Source organism: Mustela nivalis (genome assembly GCF_964662115.1).
Source record: "Mustela nivalis genome assembly, chromosome: 9".
Classification (NCBI taxonomy): Eukaryota; Metazoa; Chordata; class Mammalia; order Carnivora; family Mustelidae; genus Mustela; species Mustela nivalis.
Genome location: NC_139028.1, coordinates 105,658,168 through 105,686,082, shown reverse-complemented (window position 1 = coordinate 105,686,082; position 27,915 = coordinate 105,658,168). Strand labels below are relative to the sequence as shown.

The 27,915-nt window shown below is 38.3% G+C and overlaps 1 protein-coding gene and 1 long non-coding RNA gene across 2 annotated transcripts in view; both read right to left on the bottom strand.

The window, feature by feature from the left end:
• Window positions 1–306: 306 nt before the first annotated feature.
• LOC309840362 (olfactory receptor 4P4-like) lies at window positions 307–1,254 on the bottom strand (the record flags this gene model as incomplete). The annotated part of the gene is made up of 1 exon (XM_082682415.1): window positions 307–1,254. Exon 1 carries the CDS (start codon window positions 1,240–1,242, stop codon window positions 307–309), a length of 936 nt encoding a protein of 311 aa, XP_082538541.1. The 5' UTR covers window positions 1,243–1,254.
• Window positions 1,255–7,432: 6,178 nt separating this feature from the next.
• The window catches only part of LOC309873033, a 697,683-nt gene continuing 677,200 nt past the window's right edge, over window positions 7,433–27,915 (bottom strand). The window contains exon 3 of the long non-coding RNA XR_014316156.1: window positions 7,433–7,478. This is a non-coding gene — a long non-coding RNA (uncharacterized lncRNA). The remainder of the gene's footprint in view (window positions 7,479–27,915) is intronic.

Below are 27,915 nucleotides of genomic sequence, written 5' to 3'. Positions count from 1 at the left end.
TTTCCCTTTATAATTCACTAATAATATATCATTGATTTATTTGCTTTGGCTCAATTTTTTTTTAATGAACATTCTCCTACCTATACCATCTTAATACCCACAAAATTAACTTATTTCACAATAAATTTTGGTAGGCAAGCATCAGTACTTGTTCAATGATCACTTAAATCCTTTGGTCCTATTGCATCCATTCATTTCCCTCATATCAGTGATGGTCCATAACCCCCATGATCTAGTCCCTGCCTTCTTCATTCACATCTTCCTCTTTTCTTTCTCAGAGTCGATTAGCCAATGAACTTCTTCAAATTAAGAGTGTGCTTCCTTTGAAAGCAATGATGAGCACCAAACCTTTCTCACTGCTTTTTTCATCTCTGAATTTCTCAGAGTATAGATTAAGGGATTGAACATAGGAGCGATGATGGTGTAAAATAGAGCAAATATTTTGTCCTCAGGAAAAGTAGTAGGTGGTCTAAGGTAGATAAAGATTACAGGCCCAAAAAATAAGATGACCACAGTGACATGAGACCAACAGGTGGAGAGGGCTTTGCGTCTTCCCTCAGCTGAGAGATTTCTTAAAGTGAACAATATTATCCCATAAGAAACAAATAAGACAATAAAAGTTACTAAGGAAATCATACCTGAAAAGGCGACCACAAGGACACCAGTGATGTAGGTATCAGTACAGGCCACCTTTAGCAAAGGAAAAACATCACAGAAGTAGTGATCAATTTCATTAGGACCACAGAAGGGCAAACTAATTGCAGTAGAAAACAGAGGTAAGGCATGGATGGCCCCACCAGCCCAAGCAGCTAAGACTAGGAGGTGGCATCTTTTCCTGTTCATGATAATCACATAGTGGAGGGGTTTGCAGATAGCAGCATAACGATCAAAGGCCATGGCAGTAAGAATGAAGATCTCAATGCCTCCAAAAAAGTGCATGGTAAAGATCTGTAACATGCAATTACTGTAGGAGATGGTTTTTCTTTGCACTAACAGATCAGCAATTAACTTGGGTGTAACTGTAGAGGTATAGCAGATGTCCATAGAGGATAAGTGGATGAGGAAGTAGTACATGGGTTGGTGAAAAAGGGAACTGCATCGAATGGAGACAAGGATCAGAAGGTTTCCTGCCAACAGGGCAACATAACAGAATAAGAAGAGCACGAAGCAAAATATTTCTATGTTCTGGTCATATGAAAGTCCTAGAAGTATGAATTCTGAGATGTTTCTCTGGTTTTTCATATATTTGGCTTTTGTGTAGGCTTCCATAAGGACTTACATTTCTGAAAGTTAAAAAAAAAAAAGATAATTCTAGGTGAATATTAACTGTAGGAACACTATATATAAAATTTACAAATGCATATTTTCATGAAGTGTGTTAAGAATAATTATTCTGGCTTATGAAATTGAGCTGCTTATTCTTTTCATGATGTCTTTTGTAAATCTATAATGAAAAGTTTATAATGGCAATAATGAGAAAAATTACATGTTTTTATTAATATTACTTAGTAATTATTTAAATATTTAAATACTATTTTGAAAATACCTGTTATCACTATTAATACTTTTTATTAGTATGACTATTAATACTTTTAATTCTTTTATTAATGCTATTAATACTTTAGTACTATGAATACCTTATTAATACTTTCATAAATACTTTAGATAAAGAACTACTAGTTACGTTATTTAGTCTAAAACAAAGAAAATTTTTTCCCCATATTTCCCAATGTTTATAACTTACACATAAAGTCAACTTTCCTTCTTTTAAAATGATCTCAGGAAATTGCCTTAATTTTCTGGGAATGAATCCTGAAGAAATTTGCTACACATTTGCTTGAACTACTGAATTATAAGTCATGTTAGGCATACTATACTTTCCTACCGGGTCAGATATTGTCAAGTGTCATGTTAAACCAATGGAATTGCTCTCACATTAAAAACAAAGAGCAGGAGAAAACAATACAGCAAAAGCAAGAATATCAATTGACTGAAATATTGAAAAATATTCAAGAAACCCATTCATCTGCTGTATTTATGTTTCATGAGTTAAATATTTCAAAAATATATGCTGTCGTTAATGTTTGTGGTAGCAATTGATAAAGGAAAGATAAAATTGTCGAATTGTCCATATATTTTTGAATTATGCCCTTGTCATGGCTTTGTCAGAAAATTTCATATTTAGATACAATCTAAAGATCAAATGCCAATAAAAGGGAATGATACTGAAAGTAACTTGAAGACACTCTTCCTGATGAGTTAGAACTCAATGATATTTGTTGCAATAAGGAATAAATGAAAAATTAAGGAATTCACAACTTTGTATCTAATGTATATCTTAAGACATCATTTAATCAGTGTAAAATGAATGTGAGATAAAAAGAAACCGTCAAGAGCTATTTTACTGACTGAAGAGGGAATATCTGATTCTAGTGGGTTTACAAAGGTAGCCTACTTTCTACTGTAGTCTGACTCTCAAGTGACAGACGTATTTGGGCCCCCAGATGTCTATTTAAAATACAAAATATTTTTGCTACAATATGATTTAGCAACCACCATTTGTAGAGAGTCCCAGATTTAGTATCTATGTTATTGATATTCCTCAAAAAGATTTTAGATGGCAAATAGGTGACAGCTATGGCATTTTCAGAATACTCGGTACCATAAGACATCAGTTCTCTTTAAATTACTATTCAAAATTCTAACCCTCATAAATAGACAAACTTTCAATTTGTTTCTACTTTGCTTTCAGGGTAACTAACAAGGATCTCTGTCCTCCTTTATATAACAGAATAAAATAATTGTGACAGGGAGTGTCCAGCAGTTAACTGTAACTTAGGAGTACTGAAAAGCTTTAGGGTGTGAGAATCATTGGCCAATATTCTACTTATTGCAATGAATAGTAATCTTTGTTTATGAGGTAGAAACAACATTGATATTTCAGATATACCTAATTACTAAAACAAATTTATTTATAGGCAACTTTTATCTAAGTAGACCATGAATAATAAAAACGTGGAAATCATATGACCAATTCAAATCCCTGATTCTACACAGAAGAGACATAGCAAGAGAATTTAGGTAATTTCTCAAGACTGAAAAGTAACAAACTATGAATATTAAAAGACAGAAATCCTGTTTCTTCCTCAATCTGGGGCTGTCATTCATGGGAGAGCAGTGAGAGGGATGTCATGAAGGACAGTATGGAAAAACTCTTTTGATTCCTTCTCTGAGCAGAAAAGAATACATGTATTCTAGGATTTCTGATTCTAAAACATTTGAAATAAATTGCCCTCAGTTTTACAAAAACTAAGGATACAAGCAGGATTCCTGCTTGTATTCTAGATCATCTTTGGAATTTCACCTCCAAGTAGTACAAAACCCCAGTCTGTATTCTGAGGAAAGTTACCCTGTGATCAGTGCTGTTAGGAGAGGTATAAAGAAAGAGGGAAAAGTCAATTGAGGAGACTTACTCTCATGAAGCAATACAGTGATACTTAGGACCCCACCCATGGAAAAACTAAAGGCACAGTCGATAAATAAAGAACTTGAGGCAACCACTGAACAAGGGGTTGAAACGGCAGCAACACAGAAAGGGGTGGAAACGCTGAGGCATTTCAAATCAACTGACCAGTGTGATCCTTGAGCAAATGGATTCATCTCTTTAGGTTTCCTTTTTGTCAATTCACAAGTAAGATATCAAACCAAAACTCAGAATTTTAGTGAGGAATACGTGAGCTAATGTGAAATAGCCAGTGACATGTGTGGCTCAAAACCGTCATTTTTCTTTTACAATCTTTCCTATCTGAGTGACCACGTTAGAACCACATATTGTCATGCACACACACACAGAATCAAGGGAAGAATAAAGAAAATAAAAAAGAGCATACAGAATATGGGTTTACAAAGTATGATCATGATAAACTCTAATTTGAACAATCTGTTACTGAAATTCTGTTAATATCATAATCCATTGGTTATCCTAACCCATTTCTTAAATGCTAATCACTATTACAACTTTTTTCTCTACAAAAAGGTATGCAAATGCTTACTTTTGATGTCATTGGATAAAAATTATGTGTACTTTTGTATTTTGTTGTTTATGAATGAAGAGAGCCTGTCATATTTAGTTAAAAATTTCTACTACACACTCAAACTTTCCCTTAGTGTAACAGAATGTAGGGTGCTATAAACTTACCATGGTTGACTCAGATGAAACTACTCTGTTTTAGGAAGGCAGATGTTTTGAAATATAAAACATTCTGTTATAGTACACATTCAAGCATAAACTTGACTGTTTCTTAAATAAGAAAGTGGAAGACAGCCTTTATTCAAGAGTTGGGGAAACAATGAAATTCACTGCCTACTTGATGGTTATCTAACTGTACTCTTTTGCTCCACAAAAGGCAGAATTTTGCTTATAGCTAATGTGCCATGAAAACTCAAGTGTGCCAAAACATTTTAATAGTAATTAAATTGTTATATGCTTAAAGAGAAGCTATATGCTTCAGAATGAAACTGTATAGAAGTAAAATAAAGAGCACGCAGTTATTCTAGCACATATATGGTGGGACCCTTCACAAACCAAGGTGACAAAGGTAATTGACTAACCATAAGACCCAAGTGACTGTCTGGTTAGATTTGGGGCTGCATCAGGAAGCATTTCCTTCTCAGACACTCACTCTGCCTGTTTATCCCTGATACCAAAACCTGGAATCCACTGCAGAGAGTTACAAACCTGGAATTCAAACACATCCACATGAATTCTCTGCAAATATTTTGAAAATTTCAACAAATCCTAAATCTTCTACAATTTACAAGAGAAGTGTACTTCCAATATTCAGTAAGACTCTTTGAAGCAAGAAGTAGATCTTCATCCCTCAGGGAAGCAGCCTGGGAGTTTCAAAAGCTGATTTAGCTGCTTAATGATAGTTCAGGAAGAAAATAAGCAAAATGGGTTATATATATAGTCCTGCAACACTAACACAAGTATATAGGTCTTGGGAATCATCCCTTTATCTTATGCTTATACCTGAAGACAATTTGGTCCAGAGGAACAGAATACAAATATGTGGCAATGTGAGAATTAATAAGTTTTTGAAATCTTTATGTAATTATATTCCCAAAGGCATTTCTAGACAGGTCTTGGACCAAGTGTTGCAAAGCCATCATCACATAAATGTGCTTGGTGCTCTTGGGTATAAAAGTTCCACAATTGCCTAAGTGGGGAAAAAAATAGCTCTTATTCCCTGAAGGTCCCCAAAAGCTATAGTGTGACTGCCTTGTGTTCTTCCTGCATTCCGAAGAACAAGAGGGAAATTGTGGTAATAATAGTGTCAGGTTTGTTTTCAGGAAATCAGTAATGAGGTAGGACAAGGAGCACCAAAGACAGCCACTGACAGTCCTTTTTGTTTTTGTTGTTCTTTTTTGAAATTATCAAGATTTTTGGTGTGCAGGGCAGGTAGATAAATGAAATCAGTGATTTGTGATATAATAATTCATATGATGTTAGCATTGAAGCATGAGATGTTGGAAAATCGAAGACCAAAAAAAATATGTATATATATATATATATATATATATATATATATATATATATATAAAGATAAAGAAAAAACGAAAGAAAGATATAAACAGCTCTTCTCCATAATTTGGAAGGGAGAAAATGCACAAATAATGTGGAAAAATCAGAGGAAAGAAGCCAAGTACAGCAAAGCCTTTAATGTGTTTCCATCTGGTTCCTTCTCTGCTCACTGACTAGTCACAGGTGGTTTAGACTCAGCCTCACCTGCCTGCACCGAAGCCAGTAAGTCTCTCTCTTCCACATGCCAACCCATGCAGGTGACTTTTTTGCATGCAAGAAGGATCAGGAAATAAAATTTTATAGTATTTAATCTGTTACAGGTCAATCTACTTAGCCAAAGGATAACAAAAATGCGCTGAGAGATTGTTGGTTGGATTAAGCTCATTATATTACTTCTTGTTCATAATACTGCATATTTTGACACATGTATTATTAGCTTTACTGTGTAGATAAAAACACAGAAGTTTCAAAAGTTTGGATAACTAGCTCAAATAGTAAACAACTGGAGAAAGAAAATGTGTTATTCTAGTTTCCTGCGTCCTTTGGGGCTTTAAATGTTTAATAACCCTGAGGAAATGAGGGATTCTAGCACTCGTCTTCAAGGATATGATAACCCAGTGATTTAGAGCTTGTTATACCAGCATTATGTCCAGTGTTGACCCAGCTGTACTCCAGAGCTAACCTGCACAGATCCATCACAGGAGACAGCTGGTCATATGTCTAACCTCCTGTGCTCAAACATGGAAAACACTTAGAGAAGGATACTAGTTAATTCACATCCTCAACTGTTTAGTTCATCCCTCTTTGTATACTAGTTCTGCTGCATAGTTGTAATTTTGGTGAAATGCAAATCAACAATTTTTTATGGGCACATTTTTTAGATATATTTATTTATTTTAGAAGAAGTGAGAGAGAGATAGTGACCATGGTGGAAGGGCAGAAGGAGAGGGAGAGAAATTCTCTAACAGACTGCACCCTGAATGCTCAGTCCAGCAAGGGTGCTCCTACTCAGGACCCTGAGGTCACCATCTGAGCCCAAACTTGGATTCTGATGCTCAACCAACTTCACCACCACCAAGCCGCCCCTCTTTGGGAACCTTCATTCCACATGTTTAGAAAATTTTTCTTGTAATCCAAGGTCATGAAGATATTCTCCTATATTTTAACCAATTTTTTTTAATTTTACATTTCATATATAGCTCTAAGTCCATTTTATATAAATCTCTTTAGTTGTGATAAATAGATCAAAGTTTTCTCTGCCTTTTTTGTTTTGTTTGCTTTGTGCAGTAAAGATGCCCAATATTTCATCCTCTTTTTTTTTTTTTTTAATTTTTATTTATTTATTTGACAGAGAGAGATCACAAATAGGCAGAGAGGTAAGCAGAGAGAGGGGAAGGGAAGCAGGCTTCCCGCTAAGCAGAGAGCCCAATGCAAGGCTAGATTCCAGGGCTCTTGGATCACGACCTGAGCTGAAGGCAGAGGCTTTAACCCACTGAGCCACCCAGGTGCCCCTCTACTCTTATTTTTTGCAAAAACTATTTTTCACCACTCAATTGACTGCAGACTTTTGCTGAGATTAGTGGACCATATTTGTGTGGGTCTACTAGTCTGCTTTGTTAGTCTTCTCAGGTATCTTTATGAAAATACCACATCATTTTGATCTTAGCCAAAAGGCCAAGAAGCGAACCACATCATTTTGAACACAGCAGTTTGGTAACATCGCTGGAAATCAGATCATGTAAGTTCTCCAAAATCTTTTTTTTTTTAATGAATTAATTTATTTATTTTCAGAAAAACAGTATTCATTATTTTTTCACCACACCCAGTGCTCCATGCAATCCATGCCCTCCATAATGCCCACCACCCGGTACCCCAACTTCCCACACCCCCGCCACTTCAAACCCCTCAGATTGTTTTTCGGAGTCCATAGTCTCTCATGGTTCACCTCCCCTTCCAATTTCTCCCAGCTCCATTCTCTTCTCTAACACCCCCTATTTTTATCCATGCTATTTTTATGCTCCACAAATAAGTGAGACCATATGATAATTGACTCTCTCTGCTTGACTTATTTCACTCAGCATAATCTCTTCCAGTCCCGTCCATGTTGCTACAAAAGTTGAGTATTCGTTCTTTCTGATGGAGGCATAATACTCCATAGTGTATATGGACCACATCTTCCTTATCCATTCGTCTGTTGAAGGGCATCTTGGTTCTTTCCATAGTTTGGCGACAGTGGCCATTGCTGCTATAAACATTGGGGTACAGATGGCCCTTCTTTTCACGACATCTGTATCTTTGGGGTAAATACCCAGAAGTACAATGACAGGGTCATAGGGAAGTTCTATTTTTAATTTCTTGAGGAATCTCCACACTGTTCTCCAAAGAGGCTGCACCAACTTGCATTCCCACCAACAGTGGAAGAGGGTTCCCCTTTCTCCACATCCTCTCCAGCACATGTTGTTTCCTGTTTTGTTAATTTTGGCCATTCTAACTGGTGTAAAGTGGTATCTCAATGTGGTTTTAATTTGAAACTCCCTGAGTGCTAGTGGTGATGAACATTTTTTCATGTGTCTGATAACCATTTGTATGTCTTGATTGGAGAAGTGTCTGTTCATATCTTCAGCCCATTTTTTGATATGTTTGCCTGTTTTGTGTGTGTTGAGCTTGAGGAGTTCATTATAGATCCTGGATATCAACCTTTTGTATGTACTATCATTTGCAAATATCTTCTCCCATTCCGTGGGTTGCCTCTTTGGTTTTTTTTTTTTTTTTTTTTTTTGACTGTTTCCTTTGCTGTGCAGAAGCTTTTGATTTTGATGAAGTCCCAAAAGTTTATTTTCACTTTTGTTTCCTTTGCCTTTGGAGACATATCTTGAAAGAAGTTGCTGTGGCTGATATCGAAGAGGTTACTGCCTATGTTCTCCTCTAGGATTCTGATGGATTCCTGTCTCACGTTGAGGTCTTTTATCCATTTCGAGTTTATCTTTGTGTAAGGTGTAAGAGAATGGTCGGGTTTCATTCTTCTACTTATAGCTGTCCAGTTTTCCCAGAACCATTTATTGAAGAGACTGTCTTTTTTCCACTGTATATTTTTTTCTGTTTTGTCGAAGATTAATTGACCATAGAGTTGAGGGTCTATATCTGCGCTCTCTACTCTGTTCCACTGGTCTATGTGTCTGTTTTTATGCCAGTACCATGTTGTCTTGGTGATCACAGCTTTGTAATAAAGCTTGAAATCAGGTAATGTGATGCCCCCAGCTTTATGTTTGTTTTTCAACATTTCCCTAGTGATTCAGGGTCTCTTCTGATTCCATACAAATTTTTGGATTATTTGCTCCAGCTCTTTGAAGAATACCAGTGGAATTTTGATCGGAACGGCATTAAAAGTATAGATTGCTCTAGGCAGTATAGACATTTTAACAATGTTTATTCATCTGATCCTAGAGCATGGAATGGTCTTCCATCTTTTTGTGTCTTCTTGAATTTCTTTCATGAGTGTTCTGTAGTTCCTCCAGTACAGATCCTTTACCTCTTTGGCTATGTTTATTCCCAGGTATCTTACGGTTCTTGGTGCTATAGTAAATGGAATCGATTCTCTCATTTCCCTTTCTGTATTTTCATTGTTAGTGTATAAGAAAGCCATTGATTTCTGCACATTGACTTTGTATTCTGCCATGTTGCTGAATTGCTCTATGAGTTCTAGTAGTTTGGGGGTAGAGTCTTTTGGGTTTTCCATATAAAGAATCATGTCATCTGGGAAGAGAGAGAGTTTGGCTTCTTCATTGCCAATTTGGATACATTTTATTTCTCTTTGTTGTCTGATTGCTGTTGCTAGGACTTCTAATACTATGTTGAACAAGAGTGGTGAAAGTGGGCATCCTTGTCTTATTCCTGATCTCAATGGGAAGACTGCAAGCTTTTTCCCATTGAGGATGATATTTGCTGTGGGTCTTTCATAGATAGATTTGATGGGGTTCAGGAATGTTCCCTCTATCCCTACTTTGAAGCGTTTTAATCAGGAACGGATCCTTTATTTTGTCAAATGCTTTTTCTGCATCAATTGAGAGGACCATTTGGTTCTTCTCTCTTCTCATATTAATTTGCTGTATCACATTGATTGATTTGTGAATGTTGAACCATCCTTGTAGCCCAGGGATGAATCCCACCTGATCATGGTGGGTCATCTTTTTAATGTGCTGTTGGATCCTGTTTGCTAGGATCTTGTTTATAATCTTAGCATCCATATTTATCAGGGATATTTGTCTGAATTTCTTCTTTCTGGTAGGGTCTTTGCCTGGTTTGGGGATCAGGGTAATGCTGGCTTCATAGAAAGAGTATGGAAGTTTTCCTTCTGCTTCAATTTTTTTGAAACAGCTTCAGGAGAATAGGTGTTATTTCTTCTTTGAAAGTTTGGTTGAATTCCCCAGGGAATCCATCAGGTCCTGGGCTCTTGTTTTTTGGGAGGTTTTTGATCACTGCTTCAATCTCATTATTAGATATTGGTCTATTCAGGTTGTCAATTTCTTCCTGGTTCAATTTTGGGAGTTTATAGTTTTCCAGGAATGAATCCATTTCATCTAGGTTGCTAAGCTTATTGGCATATAACTGTTGATAATAACTTCTGATGATTATTTCTACTTCCTTGGTGTTAGTTGTGATCTCTCCCTTTTCATTCATAATTTTATGAATTTGGGCTTTCTCTCTTTTCTTTTGGTTTAGTGTGGCCAATGGTTTATCGATCTTATTGATTCTTTAAAAAAACCAGCTTCTAGTTTCATTGATACGTTCTACTGTATCTCTGGTTTCTACCTCATTGATCTCAGCTCTAATCTGGATGATTTCCCTTCTTATGTGTGGAGTTGGTTTGATTTGTTCTTGATTCTCCAGTTCTTTAAGGTGTAGAGACACCTGGTGTATTCTATATTTTTCAATTGTTTTGAGGGAGGCTTGGATGGCTATATATTTCCCCCTTACAACTGCCTTTGCTGTATCCCATAGGTTTTGGACAGAAGTGTCTTCATTCTCATTGGTTTCCATGAATTGTTTCAGTTCTTCTTTGATCTCCTGGTTGATCCAAGCATTCTTAAGCAAGGTGGTCTTTAGCTTCCAAGTGTTTGAGTTCCTTCTGAACTTTTCCTTGTGATTGAATTCCACTTTCAAATCATTGTGATCTGAGAACATGCAAGGAATAATCTCAGTCTTTTGGTATCAGTTGAGTCCTGATTTGTGACCCAATATGTGGTCTATTCTGGAGAAGGTTCCATGTGCACTTGAGAAGAATGAGTATTCTGTTGTTTTAGGGTGGAATGTTCTGTATATATCTATGAGGTCCATCTGGTCCGATGTGTCATTAAATGCTCTTGTTTCTTTATTGATTTTCTGCTTCGATGATCTGTCTATTTCTGAGAGAGGCATGTTAAGATCTCCTATGATTAGTGTATTTATATCAATATGACTCTTTATCTTGATTAACAGTTTTCTTAAGTAATTGGCTGCTCCCCTATTGGGAGCATAGATATTGACAATTGTTAGATTATCTTGGTGGATAGTCCCTTTAAGGATTATGTAGTATCCTTCTGTATCTCTGACTACAGTCTTTAGTTTAAAGTCTAATTTACCTGATATGAGAATCACTTCCCCAGCCTTCTTCTGAGGCCCATTGGCATGAAAGATGCTTCTCCACCCCTTCACTTTCAGTCTGGGTGTATCTTTAGGTTCAAAATGGGTCTCTTTTAGACAGCATATGGATGGGTCCTGTCATTTTACCAATCTGCAACCCTGTGCCGTTTTATGGGTGCATTTAGGCCATTCACATTGAGAGTGATTGTTGATAGATGTGTTTTTATTGACATCGAGTTACCTTTGAAGTCTCTCTTCCTGTAGACTGTCTCTATATTTCTGTTCAATGCTATTCTTAGGATTTTTCCTCTTTTATAGAGCCCCCCTTAATATTTCCTGCAGTGTCGGCTTGGTGGTTGCGTAGTATTTTAAGCCTTGCCAGTCTTGGAAACTCTTTATCTCTCCATCCATTTTGAATGTAAGTCTTGCTGGATAAAGTATCCTTGGTTGCATGTTCTTCTCATTCAGTGCCCTGAATATATCTTGCCAGCCTTTTCTGGCTTGCCAGGTCTCTGTGGACAGGTATGACGTTATTCTGATGGGCTTCCCTCTGTCAGTAAGGAGCCTCTTTGCCCTGGCAGATTTCAAGAGATTATACCTACAATTATTATTCCTCAATTTGACTATCAGGTGTCGTGATGTTTTTTTGGAATGTATAATCTTGGGTGGAGACCGTTCAGCCTCTAGTACATGAACGCTGGTTCCATTTGCGAGATTGGGAAAATTTTCATGAAGGACTTGTTCCACTATATCTTCTGGACTGCTTTCTTTCTCCTCCCCTTCAGGGACTCCAATAATTCTGATGTTGGAACGCTTCATGGCATCATTTATTTCCCTGATTCTGTTTTCGTGGTTTCTAAGCTGTTTGTTCCAGGCTTCCTCCTGATCCTTTCTCTCTATCTGTTTGTCTTCCAGATCATGAATTCTATCTTCTGTCTCAGTTACCCTAGCTTTGAGAGAGTTTAGATTAGATTGGAACTCATTGAGAGCATTGTGAACCTCCTCCCTGGTAGCTTTAAGCTCCGCCCTAACATTGTGAACATCCTGTCTGTTCGCTTTCAGTTCGGCCCTAATCAATTCCATTTGGTCATCCATGGCTTTCTCCAACCTAGCTATTGCCTGGATAATTGTTAGCCTGAATTCTCTTTCCGACATATTGTCTATGTTGATAGCCATTAGCTCTGTTGCAGAAGTTCCATCCTCTGTATTTTTCTTCTGTTGGGCATTCCTCCTCCTACTCATTTTGGTGGGAGATGACTGAACAGATGTAGCTGGATGTATCAACTGTGGCGCAGTCAAGGTGCACCCTGGAACACTTCTGAGCAATCAGGATTCCCCACCCAAACGAGAGACAAAATAAAAGAAAAAGAAAAGAAAAGAAAAGAAAAGAAAAGAAAAAAAAAAAAAAAGAGAGAGAAAGACAGGAAAGAAAGGGAAGATGAAAGAGAAGGTTCAGCCCACATGGGCCCCAAGGTAAGATTTATGAAGTAGACAAACAAAAAGAGACAAAAAGACTGATACAAGTCTATGACAAGAGAAAAAAATATATATATGCAAATAAAGGAAGAACCTCTTCAAAAAGAACCCCAATTGTAAGATTTATATGCTATCAGGACAAACACAAAAACACAGAAACACTGGAGGAAGAAGAAGATGGGAGAGTTCTTATAAATTCTCAGTGTGTGCAAGGAAGGTTGTTTTGATTCTTCCTGGATGTATCTTGATATCTTTGTTAAAGGACTCAACTTTCCTAAGATAAAGGGGATTAAAAATTGGTTTACCTCTAGGGGTAGTATTGATTGGGGAAAGGGGATTACTTTGAAGTTTAACTCTATATGAATATTAGAGGATAAAAATAAAAAGGAATAAACTAGACTAAACTAAACTAAAATTAAAAAAAAAAAGAATTCAAAAAATAAAAATGCAAAAGAAAAACATAGGTGTATGTATCAAAAATTTCAGGTTAGAAGGGTATTATGGAATTTGATGTACTATACAGCTCACTGTGATGGTAAATAGGTTAAAAAAATTATCTATGTGTTAAAAAAAAAAAAAAGTTCTGGAATAGTGGGAACGAGTCAACAATATAAGTTTTCCTATGAAGTAGTGGTTGTTCTCTTGTTTTCTCTCTCTCTCTTTTTTTTTTTTTTTTTCTTTCTTGGTTTGTTTTCTGGGGGAGGGGCCTGCCACGTGGGTTGTCAGTCAATGATGTTTCCTGAGTTAAGTCCTCCCACCTCCCTCAAGGGGGTGGGCTCTTAGGAAACTGGTTTTTTTCAGGCTTTTGTTCTCTGGCGGTTTTTATGTTTGTTCACTTTTTTTTTCTCTCACCTTGACCACCTTTGATGGTTTTTGTAGTTTTAGAGGAAAACAAACCACACCCTGATCTCCTTCTCAGAGAGAAGCCTCAGTATGGATGCAGAGCCTAAATAAGTTTCCCCTTGGCTGCTGGTAGAGCAGGTTCCAAGTTGCAGACCCTGGGGGCGCAGGATCTTTTGCTTGTACCCAAAGCCAAGGCAGTGGCCGCTGTTTGGGGGCTCCCAACCACCAGAGAGGTTCCAAGCAGCAATCACACACTGAGATTTTGCTGCTGGCCCTGGCTGGGAGTGCCTGGTCTTTCTGGGTCTAAGAGTGTCCGGCTTGTGTGCACCTCTTTCAGGGGCGGCTGTGGGTCGCGCACGTGTCTCAGGCACTGAGAACCGGGCACAGGTCCCAGAGCACCAGGCTGGGCTTTTGCTCACCTCTGTCAGGGGAGAGTTTGGGGCACGGGGCTTAGGCTTTGAAAGAATGGTGCGGGTCAAAGAGCGCTGGCCCGGCCTTTGTAAGTCTCTCAGGGGAGCATGAGGGGCGTGCACGCTTATCTCAGGCTTTGTAGCTGGGCTCTGGCATTCTGCCGACTGGCTTGGCTACCATCCCCTCACAGGAGCTAGAACCCAAGCATTCTCGGGTGCTCTGGTGGCTTAGGGACCAAGACCTGGTTTCTCCGCCACACTCTCTCTGCCTCAGTGCCAGGGAGGCTGTCCTGGGACTGGGGACTTAAGCCCCTGTCTCTAGCCACCCTGATTCCCACAATTTCCCCCCACAATCCTTTGCTCTTTTGGAGTGCTTTCAACCAGTCTCCAAGTTAATGCTGGTCCCCAGACGCAGGGCACTCTCGCTCCTATTGGGGTATTACTTTCCAACGGGTCACCTCGGTGGCTCCCTCCCCCTTTTGTTTATCTTCTGATATCAGTCCCCCTTCCCACGCTGCTTTACCTGCCCACTGGCGTCTTCTGCCCCTGGAGAGATCCAGATGTGTATAATTCTGATCTCAGGCTGATTTCATGGGCGAATGGAGTTCTTTGGTAGGTAATCAGCTCACTTTGGGGTACCGGCTAAAAAGGCGCCTCCTCCTACTCCCCCGCCATCTTGTCCCACCCAAATTCTTTCTTTTTTAATGTTGTGGGACCTAATTTAGGGCCCTCCTATTTCCACATAAGTTTTAAGGCAGTTTGGAAAAGCTTTGAATATGTTCCTGTAATTATGCTTGAGAAAGTGTGAACCTAGAAATGCCTTTGGGGAGAAGTCACCCCTTAATAATGTTGAGACATCTGTCCACAAACAATATTTTTTCTACTTATTAAGGTGTTTATATCCTCTTAACAAATGTTTCACTCTCAGAGTACATGTTTTCCTTACATCTTGCTATGTTTATTCTTAATTATTTTATAATTTTAAGACATTACAAATGGATATTTTTAAATCCAATTTCTATTTGTTAGTGACTAGTACAAACTATGAGATTGAACTATGTATATATTGATCTTATATCTTGAAATTATGCTAAACTCACATTACAAAGTAGGAGAACTTAAATTGTCTGTACTCACAGCCAAATGATGTGTGTATGTGTGTGTTTTGTGTGTGTGTATGCATGTCAGCTACTGTATAAGTGTTATATACATTTACCTCCAAGGTAGTATTAGGTAGTATTAAAGCAATTATAATTATTATGTTTATAAAAAAAATATTAGCTCAGTGATGTTATGTATAGCAATATAGGACATGGATAAGAATCGGGGAAAATCATTAGCTATTATAATCTGAAATAATCTTGGTTCTGCCCTTAATTAGCATCTTGATCTTGTCAGGATCCTTAACTTCTCTATGTTTTCGTTACATTATGTATAAAATAAGTATAAATCAATAGCAGGAATTATCTTACAGGTTTGTCATGAGGATTAACTCAATAAATGTCTACAGAAACATTCAGAGTCACTAAATATTCAATATAATAAATATAGTTATTGTTATTATTACCATTAACCTAAGTCTCTGTCACTGTTTCCTTGTCTCAAAAATGGCTGGAATAACACCAACCACACAGGATGTTATCAGTATCCAATGGGATCTTGTGTACAGAACACTTGCTACTATGCCATAAATATAGCAATCAGTTATTGAAGTATATATATATATATATATATATATAAAATTCTATATGGTATTACACATATGTATTTTATATATACACACACACATATATAATTATAAACATTCAAATACTATTTTTCTGGAACCTATAGAAACTATGAGTCATAAGAGAATATTTTGAACAACTCTATGCTAAATTTAAAAAGATTGACAATGCCAGTTTTTGATGATATTGTAGGGAAACAGAAACTCTCACACATTGCTGGAGGAAATATAACATAGCACTACCACTTTGAAAACACTTAACAATTTCTTAATAGGTCAAATTGCACTTAACATGAGGCTCATGTATGGCTCAGTTGGTTAAGCCTCTGCCTTCGGCTCAGGTCTCACTCCTGGGATCGAGCCCCACATCAGGCTCCCAGCTCTGCAGGAAGCCTGCTTCTCCCTCTCCCACTCTCCCTGCTTGTGTTCCCTCTCTTGCTCTGTCTCTCTTTGTCAAATAAATAAATAAAATCTTTTAAAAAAGTAACATAAAATACACAACTGGCATAAAAACAGACACATAGACCAGTGGAACAGAATAGAGAGTGCAGATATGGACCCTAAACTCTATGGTCAAATAATCTTCGACAAAGCAGGGAAAAATATACAGTGGAAAAAAGACAGTCTCTTCAATAAATGGTGCTGGGAAAATTGGACAGCTATATGTAGAAGAATGAAACTTGACCATTCTCTTGCACTGTACACAAAGATAAACTCGAAATGGATAAAAGACCTCAATGTGAGACAGGAATCCATCAGAATCCTAGAGGAGAACATAGGCAGTAACCTCTTCGATATCAGCCACAGCAACTTCTTTCAAGATATGTCTCCAAAGGCAAAGGAAACAAAAGCGAAAATGAATTTTGCTGACTTCATCAAGATCAAAAGCTTCTGTACAGCAAAGGAAATAGTCAACAAAACAAAGAGGCAGACAACTGAATGGGAGAAGATATTTACAAATGACAGTGTAGACAAAAGGTTGATCTCCAGGATCTATAAAGGACTTCTCAAACTCAATACACACAAAACAGATAATCATATCAAAAAAATGGGCAGAAGTTATGAATAGACAATTCTTCAATGAACACATACAAATGGGTATCAGACACATGAAAAAATGTTCATCATCCCAAGACATCAGAGGGATTCAAATTAAAACCACATTGAGATACCATCTTACACCAGTTAGAAAGGCCAAAATTAGCAAGACAGGAAACAACGTGTGTTGGAGAGGATGTGGAGAAAGGGGAACCCTCTTCCACTGTTGGTGGGAATGCAAGTTGGTGTAGCTAATTTGGAGAACAGTGTGGATATTCCTTAAGAAATTAAAAATAGAGCTTCCCTATGACCCTGCAATTGCACTACTAGGTATTTACCCCAAAGATACAGATGTAGTGAAAAGAAAGGCCATCTGTACCCAATGTTTATAGCAGCAATGGCTATGGTCGCCAAACTGTGGAAAGAAGCAAGATTCCCTTCAACGGATGAATGGATAAGGAAGATGTGGTCCATATACTCTATGGAGTATTATGCCTCCATCAGAAAGGATGAATATCCAACTTTTGTAGCGACATGGAAGGGACTGGAAGAAAGTATGCTGAGTGAAATAAGTCAAGCAGAGAGTCAATTATCATATGGTTTCACTTATTTGTAGAGCATAACAAAAAACATGGAGGACATGGGGAGATGGAGAGGAGAAGGGAATTGAGGGAAATTGGAAGGGGAGATGAACCTTGAGAGACTATGGACTCTGAAAAACAATCTGAGGGTTTTGGAGTGGTGGGGAGTGGGAGGTTGGGGGAGCCTTGTGGTGGGTATTAAGGAGGGCACATGTTACATGGAGCACTATGTGTGGTGCAAAAACAATGAATTGTGTTACGCTGAAAAGAAATAAAAAAATAAAATACACAACATGTAAGTCAGCAGTTCCACTCTTAGGTATCAATCTAAGAGAAATGATAACCTATGTCCTCAAGAAGGCTTAAAGATTGATGTTCACATTTCATCATTCACTAGGGCCACTAACTGGAGAAAATTCCAATGCCATTGGCTAGAATAAGTATATAAAATATGGTAGAGCCATACAATGGCACACTATTCTTACTAAAGAGGAAGAAACTGCCAATAATACAATGTGATAAACTTCTCAGCAGTATGGTAAAAGACATATATAATATTTTCTTTTGGAAATTGTGAAGTATGTGACTTCACAATTGAATCAAGAGATAAACTGACTTGTCCTTGAAATTCCATAATCTCTGACCAAAGCTCTGTGGATTCATTATGTACCATCAGTAGTGGTCAATGTGCATAAAACTTGGATCATCAGTTCTTCCCTGTACTCAGGAGTGACAATTCTCACAGTAAATGTAGTTGTTACCACTCACCACAACTGGGTTTATACCCCATTTTTATTTATTTTTAAAAAAAATTTAATTTTTTCAATTTCATTTCAGTGTTCCAGAATTCATTTTTTATGCACCACACCCAGTGCTCCATGCAACAGGTGCCCTCCATAATATCCACCACCAAGCTCACCCAACTTCTCACTACCACCCCTCTAAAACCCTCAGATTATTTTTCAGAGTCCACAGTCTCTCAAGGTTAATCTCCCCCTCCAATTTCCCCCAACTCCCTTCTCCTTTCCATCTCCTCATGTCATCCATGTTATTTCTTATGCTCCACAAGTAAGCAAAACCATATTTCACTCAGCATAATCTCTTCCAGTCTCATCCATGTTGATTCAAAAGTTGGGTTCATCCTTTCTGATGGAGGCATAATAATCCATAGTGTATATGGACCACATCTTCCTTATCCATTCATCCATTGAAGGGCATCTTGGTTCTTTTCACAGTTTGGCAACTGTGGTCATTGTTGATATGAACATTGGGGTTCAGAAGGCGCTTCTTTTCACTACATCTGTATCTTTGGGGTAAATACCCAGTAGTGCAATTGCAGGGTCATAGGGAAGCTCTATTTTTAAGTTCATAAGGAATATTCACAAGGAATCTGTTTTCCAAAGTGTCTGCACAAACTTGCATACCCATTAACAGTATAAGAGAGTTCCCCCTTCGCCACATCCTGTCCAACACACGTTGTTTCCTGTCTTGTTAATTTGGCCATTCTTTTTTTTTTTTAAATTTATTTATTTAAATAAAAATATAACATATTTTTATCCCCAGGGGTACAGGTCTGTGTATCACCAGGTTTACACATTTCACAGCACTCATCATAGCACATACCCTCCCCAATGTCCATATCCCCACCACTCTCTCCCGCCGCCTCTCCCCCCAGCATCCCTCAATCTGTTTTTTGAGATTGAGTCTTTTATGGTTTGTCTCCCTCCCAATCCCATCTTGTTTCATTTTTTCTTTTTCCTACCCCCTAACCCCCCAACATTGCATCTCCACTTCCTCATATCAGGGAGATCATATGATAGTTGTCTCTCTCTCTCTCTGATTGGCTTATTTCGCTAAGCATGATACCCTCTAGTTCCATCCACGTCATTGCAAATGGCAAGATTCCATTTCTTTTGATGGCTGCATAGTATTCCATTGTGTATATATACCACATCTTTTTTATTCATTCATCTGTTGATGAACATCTAGTTCTTTCCATAGTTTGGCTATTGTGGACATTGCAGCTATAAACATTCAGGTGCACATGCCCCTTCAAAGCACCACGTTTGTATCTTTAGGATATATACCCAGTAGTGCAATTGCTGGGTCACAGTGTAGCTCTATTTTCAGGGTTTTTTTTTTTTTAATTTATTTTTTTATTTAATTTCGGCATAAAAGTATTCATTATTTTTTCATCACACACAGTGCTCCATGCAATCCATGCCCTCTATAATACCCACCAGCTGGTATCCCAACCTCCCACCCACCCGCCAATTCAAACCCTTCAGATTGTTTTTCAGAGTCCATAGTCTCTCATGGTTCACGTCCCCTTCCAATTTCCCACAACACCCTTCTCCTCTCCATCTCCCCATGTCCTCCGTGTTATTTCTTATGCCACAAGTAAGTGAAACCATATGATAATTGACTTTCTTTGCTTGACTTATTTCACTCAGCATAATCTCTTTCAGTCCCGTCCATGTTGCTACAAAAGTTGGGTATTCAACTTGCTGATGGAGGCATAATACTCCATCGTGTATATGGACCACATCTTCCTTATCCATTCATCCGCTGAAGGGCATCATTGTTCTTTCCACAGTTTGGCGACCATGGCCATTGCTGTTATAAACATTGGGGTACAGATGGCCCTTCTTTTCACTACATCTGTATCTTTGAGGTAAATACCCAGTAGTGCAATTGCAGGGTCATAGGGAAGTTCTATTTTTAATTTCTTGAAGAATCTCCACACTGTACTCCAAATTAGCTACACCAACTTGCATTCCCACCAACAGTGTAAGAGGGGTCCCCTTTCTCCACATCCCCTCCAACACATGTTGTTTTCTGTCTTGCTAATTTTGGCCATTCTAAATGGTGTAAAGTGATATCTCAATGTGATTTTAATTTGAATCTCCCTGATGGCTAGTGATGATGAACATTTTTTCATGTGTCTGATACCCATTTGTATGTCTTCATTGGAGAAGTCTCTGTTCATATCTTCTGCCCATTTTTTTATATGCTTGTCTGTTTTGTGTGTTGAGCTTGAGGAGTTAATTATAGATCCTGGATATCAACCTTTTGTCTGTACTGTCATTTGCAAATATCTTCTCCCATTCCGTGGGTTGCCTCTTTGTTTGTTTGTTTGTTTGTTTGTTTGTTTTTACTGTTTCCCTTGCTGTGAAGAAGCTTTTGATTTTGATAAAGGCCAGTTTTTTGAGGAACCTCCACACAGTTTTCCAGAGTGGTTGCACAAGCTTGCATTCCCACCAACAGTGCAGGAGGGTTCCCCTCTCTCTGCATCCTCGCCAGCATCTGACATTTCTTTTCTTGTTAATTTTAGCCATTCTGCCTGGTGTGAGGTAGTTTCTCATTGTGATTTGGATTTGTATTTCCTTGATGCCGAGGGATGTGGAGCATTTTTTCATGTTTCTGTTGGCCATCTGGATGTCTTCTTTGCAGAAATGTCTGTTCATGTTCTCTGCCCATTTCTTGATTGGATTATTTGTTCTCTGGGTGTTGAGTTTGCTAAGCTCTTTATAGATTTTGTATACTAGGCCTTTATCTGATAAGTTCTTTGCAAATATCTTCTCCCATTCTGTCAGTTGTCTTTTGGTTTTGTTCACTGTTTCCTTTGCTGTGAAAAAGCTTTTGATCTTGATGAAATCCCAATAGCACATTTTTGCCCTTGCTTCTGTTGTTTTTGGTGATGTTCCTAGGAAGGAGTTGCCGCGGTTGAGGTCAAAGAGTTTACTGTCTGTGTTCTCCTCAAGGATTTTGATGGATTCCTTTCTCACATTGAGGTCCTTCATCCATTTCGAGTCTATTTTTGTGTGTGGTGTAAGGAAAGGGTCCAATTTCATTTATCTGCATGTGGCTGTCCAATTTTCCCAGCACCACCTGTTGAACAGACTGTCTTTTGTCCATTGGACATTCCTTCCTGCTTTGTCGAAGATTAGTTGACCATAGAGTTGAGGCTCTATTTCTGGGCTCTCTATTCTGTTCCATTGATCTCTGTGTCTGTTTTTGTGCCAGTACCATGCTGTCTTGATGATGACAGCTTTGTAATAGAGCTTGAAGTCTGGAATTGTGATGCCACCAACTTTGGCTTTCTTTTTCAACATTCCTCTGACTCTTCGGGGACTTTTCTGGTTCCATGTAAATTTTAGGATTGTTTGTTCTATTTCTTTGAGAAAAATGGATGGTATATTGATAAGGGTTGCATTAAATGTGTAGATTGCTTTAGGTAGAATAGACATTTTCACAATATTTGTTCTTCCAATCCAGAAGCACGGAACACTTTTCCATTTCTTTGTGTCTTCCTCAATTTTTTTCATGAGTACTTTATAGTTTTCTGAATATAGATTCTTTGCCTCTTTGGTTAGGTTTATTCCTAGGTATCTTATGGTTTGGGGTGCAATTGTAAATGGGACTGACTCCCTAATTTCTCTTTCTTCTATCTTGTTGTTAATGTGAAGAAATGCAACTGATTTCTTTGCATTGACTTTATATCCTGACACTTTACTGAATTCCTGCACAAGTTCTAGCAGTTTTGGAGTGGAGCCTTTTGGGTTTTCCACATATAGTATCATATCATCTGTAAAGAGTGATAGTTTGACTCCTTCTTTGCCAATTTGGATGCCTTTAATTTTTTTTGTTGTTGTTGTCTAATTGCCGAGGCTAGGACTTCTAGCCTCTATGTTGAAAAGCAGTGGTGATAAGGAACATCCTTGCCGTGTTCCTGACCTTAGCGGAAAAGCTTTCAGTTTTTCTCCATTGAGAATGATATTTGCAGTGGGTTTTTCATAGATGGCTTTGATAATATTGAGGTATGTGCCCTCTATCCCTACACTTTGAAGAGTTTTAATCAGGAAGGGATGCTATACTTTGTCAAATGCTTTTTCAGCATCTATTGTGAGTATCATATAGTTCTTGCTCTTTCTTTTATTAATGTATTCAATCACATGGATTGATTTGTGGATGTTGAACCAACCTTGCAGCCCTGGAATAAATATCACTTGGTCATGGTGAATAATCCTTTTAATGTACTGTTAGATCCTATTGGCCAGTATTTTGGTGAGAATTTTTGCATCTGTGTTCATCAAGGATATTGGTCTGTAATTCTCTTTTTTGATAGGATCGTGGTCTTGTTTTGGGATCAAGGTGGTGCTGGCCTCATAAAATGAGTTTAGAAGTTTTCCTTACATTTCTATTTTTTGGAACAGTTTCAGGAGAATAGGAATTAATTCTTCTTTAAATGTTGGTAGAATTCCCCCGGGAAGCCATCTGGCCCTGGACTTTTGTTTGGAGATTTTTGATGACTGTTTCAATCTCCTTACTGGTTATGGGTCTGTTCAGGTTTTCTATTTCTTCCTGGTTCAGTTGTGGTAGTTTATATGTCTATAGAAATGTAACCATTTCTTCCAGATAGTCAAATTTGTTGGCATAGAGTTGCTCATAGTATGTTCTTATAATTGTTTGTATTTCTTTGGTGTTGGTTGTGATCTCTCCTCTTTCATTCATGATTTTATTTATTTGGGTCCTTTCTCTTTTCTTTTTGATAAGTCGGGCCAGGGGTTTGTCAATTTTATTAATTCTTTCAAAGAACCAGATCCTAGTTTCGTTGATTTGTTCTATTAGTTTTTTTAGTTTGTATTTTATTGATTTCTGCTCTGGTCTTTATGATTTCTCTTCTCCTGCTGGGTTTAGAATTTCTTTGTTCTTCTTTCTCCAGCTCCTTTAGGTGTAGGGTTAGATTGTGTATTTGAGACCTTTCTTGTTTCTTGAGAAAGGCTTGTACCACTATATATTTTCCTCTCAGTACTGCCTTTGTTGTGTCCCACAGATTTTGAACCATTGTGTTTTCATTATCATTTGTTCTCGTAAATTTTTTCAATTTTTCTTTAATTTCCTGGTTGACCCATTCATCCTTTAGAAGGATGCTGTTTAGTATCCATGCATTTGGGTTCTTTCCAAATTTCCTCTTGTGATTGAGTTCTAGCTTCAGAGCATTGTGGTCTGAAAATATGCAGGGAATGATGCCAATCTTTTGATACCGGTTGAGTCCTAATTTATGACCCAGGATGTGGTCTATTTTGGAGAATGTTCTATGTGCACTAGAGAAGAATGTGTATTCTGTTGCTTTGGGATGGAATGTTCTGAATATATCTGTGATGTTTATGTGGTCCAGTGTGTCATTTAAGGCCTTTCTTTCCTTGTTGATCTTTTGCTTAGATGATCTGTCCATTTCTGTGAGGGGAGTGTTAAAGTCCCCTACTATTATTGTATTATTGTCAATGTATTTCTTTGATTTTGTTATTAATTGGTTTATATAGCTGGCTGCTCCCATGTTAGGAGCATAGATATTTAAAATTGTTAGGTCTTCTTGTTGGACAGACCCTTTGAGTATGATATAGCGTCCTTCCTCATCTCTTATTGTAGTCTGTGGCTTAAAATCTAATTGATCTAAGGATTGTCATCCCAGCTTCCTTCTGATGTCCATTAGCATGGTACATTGTTTTCCACCCCCTCACTTTAAATCTGGAGGTGTCTTCGGGTCTAAAATGAGTTTCTTGTAGGCAGCATATTGATGGGTTTTGTTTTTTTATCCATTCTGATACCCTGTGTCTTTTGATGGGGGCATTTAACCCATTAACATTCAGGGTAACTATTGAGAGATATGAATTTAGTGCCATTGTATTGTTTGTAAGGTGACTGTTACTGTATATTGTCTCCGTTTCTTTCTGATCTACTACTTTTAGGGTCTCACTTTGCTTTGAGGACCCCTTTCCATATTTCCTGTAGAGCTGGTTTGGTGTTTGCAAATTATTTCAGTTTTTGTTTGTCCTGGAAGCTTTTTATCTCTCCTTCTATTTTCAATGATAGCCTAGCTGGATTTAGTATTCTTGGCTGCATGTTTTTCTCGTTTAGTGCTCTGAATATATCATGCCAGTTCTTTCTGACCTGCCAGGTCTCTGTGGATAGGTCCACTGCCAATATAATGTTTTTACCCTTGTATGTTACAGATTTCTTTTCCTGGGCTGCTTTCAGCATTTTCTCTTTGTCACTAAGACTTGTAAATTTTACTATTCGGTGATGAGGTGTCGACCTATTTTTATTGATTTTGAGGCATGTTCTTAGCATCTCCTGGATTTTGATGTTTGTTCCCTTTTCCATATTACAGAAATTCTCTACAGTAATTCTCTCCAATATACCTTCTGCTCCCCTCTCTCTTTCTTCTTCTTCTGGAATCCTGATTATTCTAATGTTGTGTCGTCTTATGTTGTCACTTATCTCTCGAATTCTCTCATCGTGGTCCAGTATTTGCTTGTCTCTCTTTTTCTCAGCTCCTTTATTCTCTGTCATTTGTTCTTCTATGTCGCTAATTCTTTCTTCTGCCTCATTTATCCTAGGAGTAAGAGCTTCCATTTTTTATTGCACCTCATTAATAGCTTTTTGTATTTCATCTTGGTTAGATTTTAGTTCTTTTATTTCTCCCGAAAGATCTTTTATCTCTCCAGAGAGGGTTTCTCTAATATCTTCTATGGCTTTTTCGAGCCCAGGTAAAACCTTGAGAATCATCATTCTGAACTCCAGATCTGTCATATTACCAATGTCTGTATTGATTAGGTCCCCAGCCTTCAGTACTGCCTCTTGCTCTTTTTTTTTGTGGTGAGTTTTTCCGCCTTGTTATTTTGTCCAGATAAGATTTGCTTTCTCCTCCTCTGGAATTTCGCTGTTCTCCTTGGTGAGTGAAGTTGGTGTTGGCTGGGTTTCTTGTTGATCTTCTGGGGGAGGGGCCTGTTCTAGTGATTCTCAAGTGTCTTTGCCCCAGGCTGAATTGCACTGCCCTTACCAGGGGCTGGGCTAAGTAATCTGCTCAAATTTGCTCTCGGGAGCTTTTGTTCCCTGAGTGCTTTCTGTAGAGTTCTGGAGGACAGGAATGAAGATGGCGGCCTCCCAATCTCCAGCCCTGAGGAGCTGAGAGCTTGGGGTCCAGCTCCTCAGTGTGCCCTCAGAGGCCCAACCACCCCCACTCCCTGGCCTCTGGTTGCGATTGGAGGAAAGCACTCAAATGCTCGCACATGGAGAAAAGCGCCTGGTCACTTCCATTTCCGTGGCCTCTGGCCATGCTCTGAGCTCACCCAGCCTGCGACCGGTTCTAGGTAACCCCGAGATGAGAGCTCACTCCTTGGCTTTGTCGCTGTAGCCGGCTTCCCTACCCTAATACCTGCGAGCTCTGTGACACTCAGATGCCCCCAGTCCTTCTGTGACCCCACAGGACCTGGGGTTACACTGACCCCGTGTGGGCTTCCCTCTGGTTTAGCCTCTGGAGCAATGTCCCACCACGGAGCAGACTTTTAAAAGTCCTGCTTTTGAGCTCTGTTGCTCCACCCCTTGCCAGAAGCTGGCCTCTCCCCTGCATCTATCTTCCTGTCACTTTGGATTCACTTCTCCTCAAGTCCTGCCTTTCAGAAAGTGGTCAATTTTCTGTTTCTAGAATTGTTGCTCTTCTTCTCTTTGATTTCCCATTGAATTTGTAGTAGTTCACAATGGTTAAATAAGCTATCTAGCTAATCTCCTGCTACCTGAAGTCGTCTCAGCTTGCTACTTCTCTGCCATCTTGATTCCTCCCCCATTTTGGCCATTCTAATTGGGGTAAGGTGGTATCTCAATGTGGTTTTGATTTGAATCTCCCTGTGGCAGAACAGTCTCCCCCTAAGATCACAGAATCTAGAAAGACCTCCAGACACCTTATTGTGAAAATGCTGAATCATAATTTTAGACACGAGTTCTTGAAAACAGCTAGGGGGAAGAGATTCCATACATACAGAGGAAAGCCCATCAGAATAACATCAGACCTGTCCACAGAAACATGGCAAGCAGGAAAGGCTGGCAAGATGTATTTAGGGCACTAAATGAGAATAACAAGCAGCCAAGAATACTTTACCTAGCAAGACTGACATTCAAAATGCATGGGTAAGATGGGCAAGCTTTAAAAGAGTATGTGACCATCAAGCTGGCACTACAAGAAATATTAAGGGGGGGTCCGATAAAAGAGGAAAAAAGCCCAAGAATTTCATTAAAGAGAAATTTATGGAGACAATCTACAGAAACAAAGACTTCAAAGGTAACACGATTTCAATAAAAACATATCTCTGAATAATCACTCAAACCCTGAATGGCCTAAATGCACCCATAAAATAGCACAGATTTGTAGATTGGATAAAATGACAGGACCAATACATATGTTGTCTACAAGAGACCCATTTTCAACCTAAGAATACATCTGGAACAGATAAATTAGATTTTAAACTAAAGACTATAGTCAGAGTTAAAGAAATACACTATATCAATTCTCAAAGGGTCTATCCATCAAGAAGATCTAACAATTGTAAATATACCCCATTTTGAAACTTATTCCTTCTAGTTCTTCTTCCCTTAGTAGCTTCCCAGACTCTTTAGGGATGATTCTCTGTTTTCCATGTTTGCTCCCTTATCATGTGGGAACATATGTCTGTTATGTCACTACTTCCCACCCACAAAACTGGCATTCACATGTTTCTCTGAACTGTCAGGGTCAACTTGTAAAATGTGAGTCCTCAGGCCTAAAGAACAAAGGAAACAATATTCCAACAGACAATTCTGGCTCCATTGCTCACTCCTCAGAAACTGTGGGTAATGACCCCATGCCCTTGGAATAATTGGACTTTATGTAAGAATGTTTTTGTATGTAGAGTTCAACATAAGTTAACCAGAGCACTCTTTTTTGATATTAGAATTCATAGTGATGGATAGGACTCAACATCTTTAAGTCAGGTCAAACATGGCATAGATTCCAAACCTGTCATATTTTAATTGTGAGGTTTGGATCAATTGGCTTCAAGTCCATGAGCCTTCTTGAATTAATTAATCTGCACATTTTGGATAAGAAAATGACTCAAAGGAGGTGGGTTTTTTGTTTGTTTGTTTGTTTGTTTTTGTTTGTTTTTTGTTTTCTTATTTGCTTTTTTAACAATTCACCCATTAGAAAGGCCAAAATGTAGGACACTATCACCAACAGATGCTAGTGAGGGTGTGGAACAACAAGAATTCTCATTTATTGCTGATGGGAAAGCAAAATGGTGCAGTCATTTGGGAAGACCATTTGTCAGCCTTTACAGAACTAAAACAATTAGCAATCCTATTCCTTGATTTTTTACACAAAAAGTTGAAAATTTATGTCCACAAAAACACCTGCACACATTTAACAGCAGCTTTTTTCACAATGGTCCGTACACCTAGAAGCAGCCAAGACGTCCTTCAGAAAGTGAGGATAGATAAACCACAACATCACACAGAGGAGTATTATTCATTGACAATAGAAATGAGCTACAGGCCATGAAAAGATATGAAGACCCTTCCAATGTGTTCCCCATAGTACTTGGCATTCAGCTCCATCACAGATATGAGGCTTTTCTTGATCTTTCCTGTCACTAACTTTCTGGTTTCATGTCTTACTAACTAGACTTTTAGGAGTTCCGTGTCTGGCTTATAACCCAACAAACAGTAGAAGCTCAATAATAATTATTGAATGAATAGATGAGCCAGTAGCCACAATGTAGTGAAACGATTAGATTTTTCTTTTTCACCCCCCTCCCACTTTTG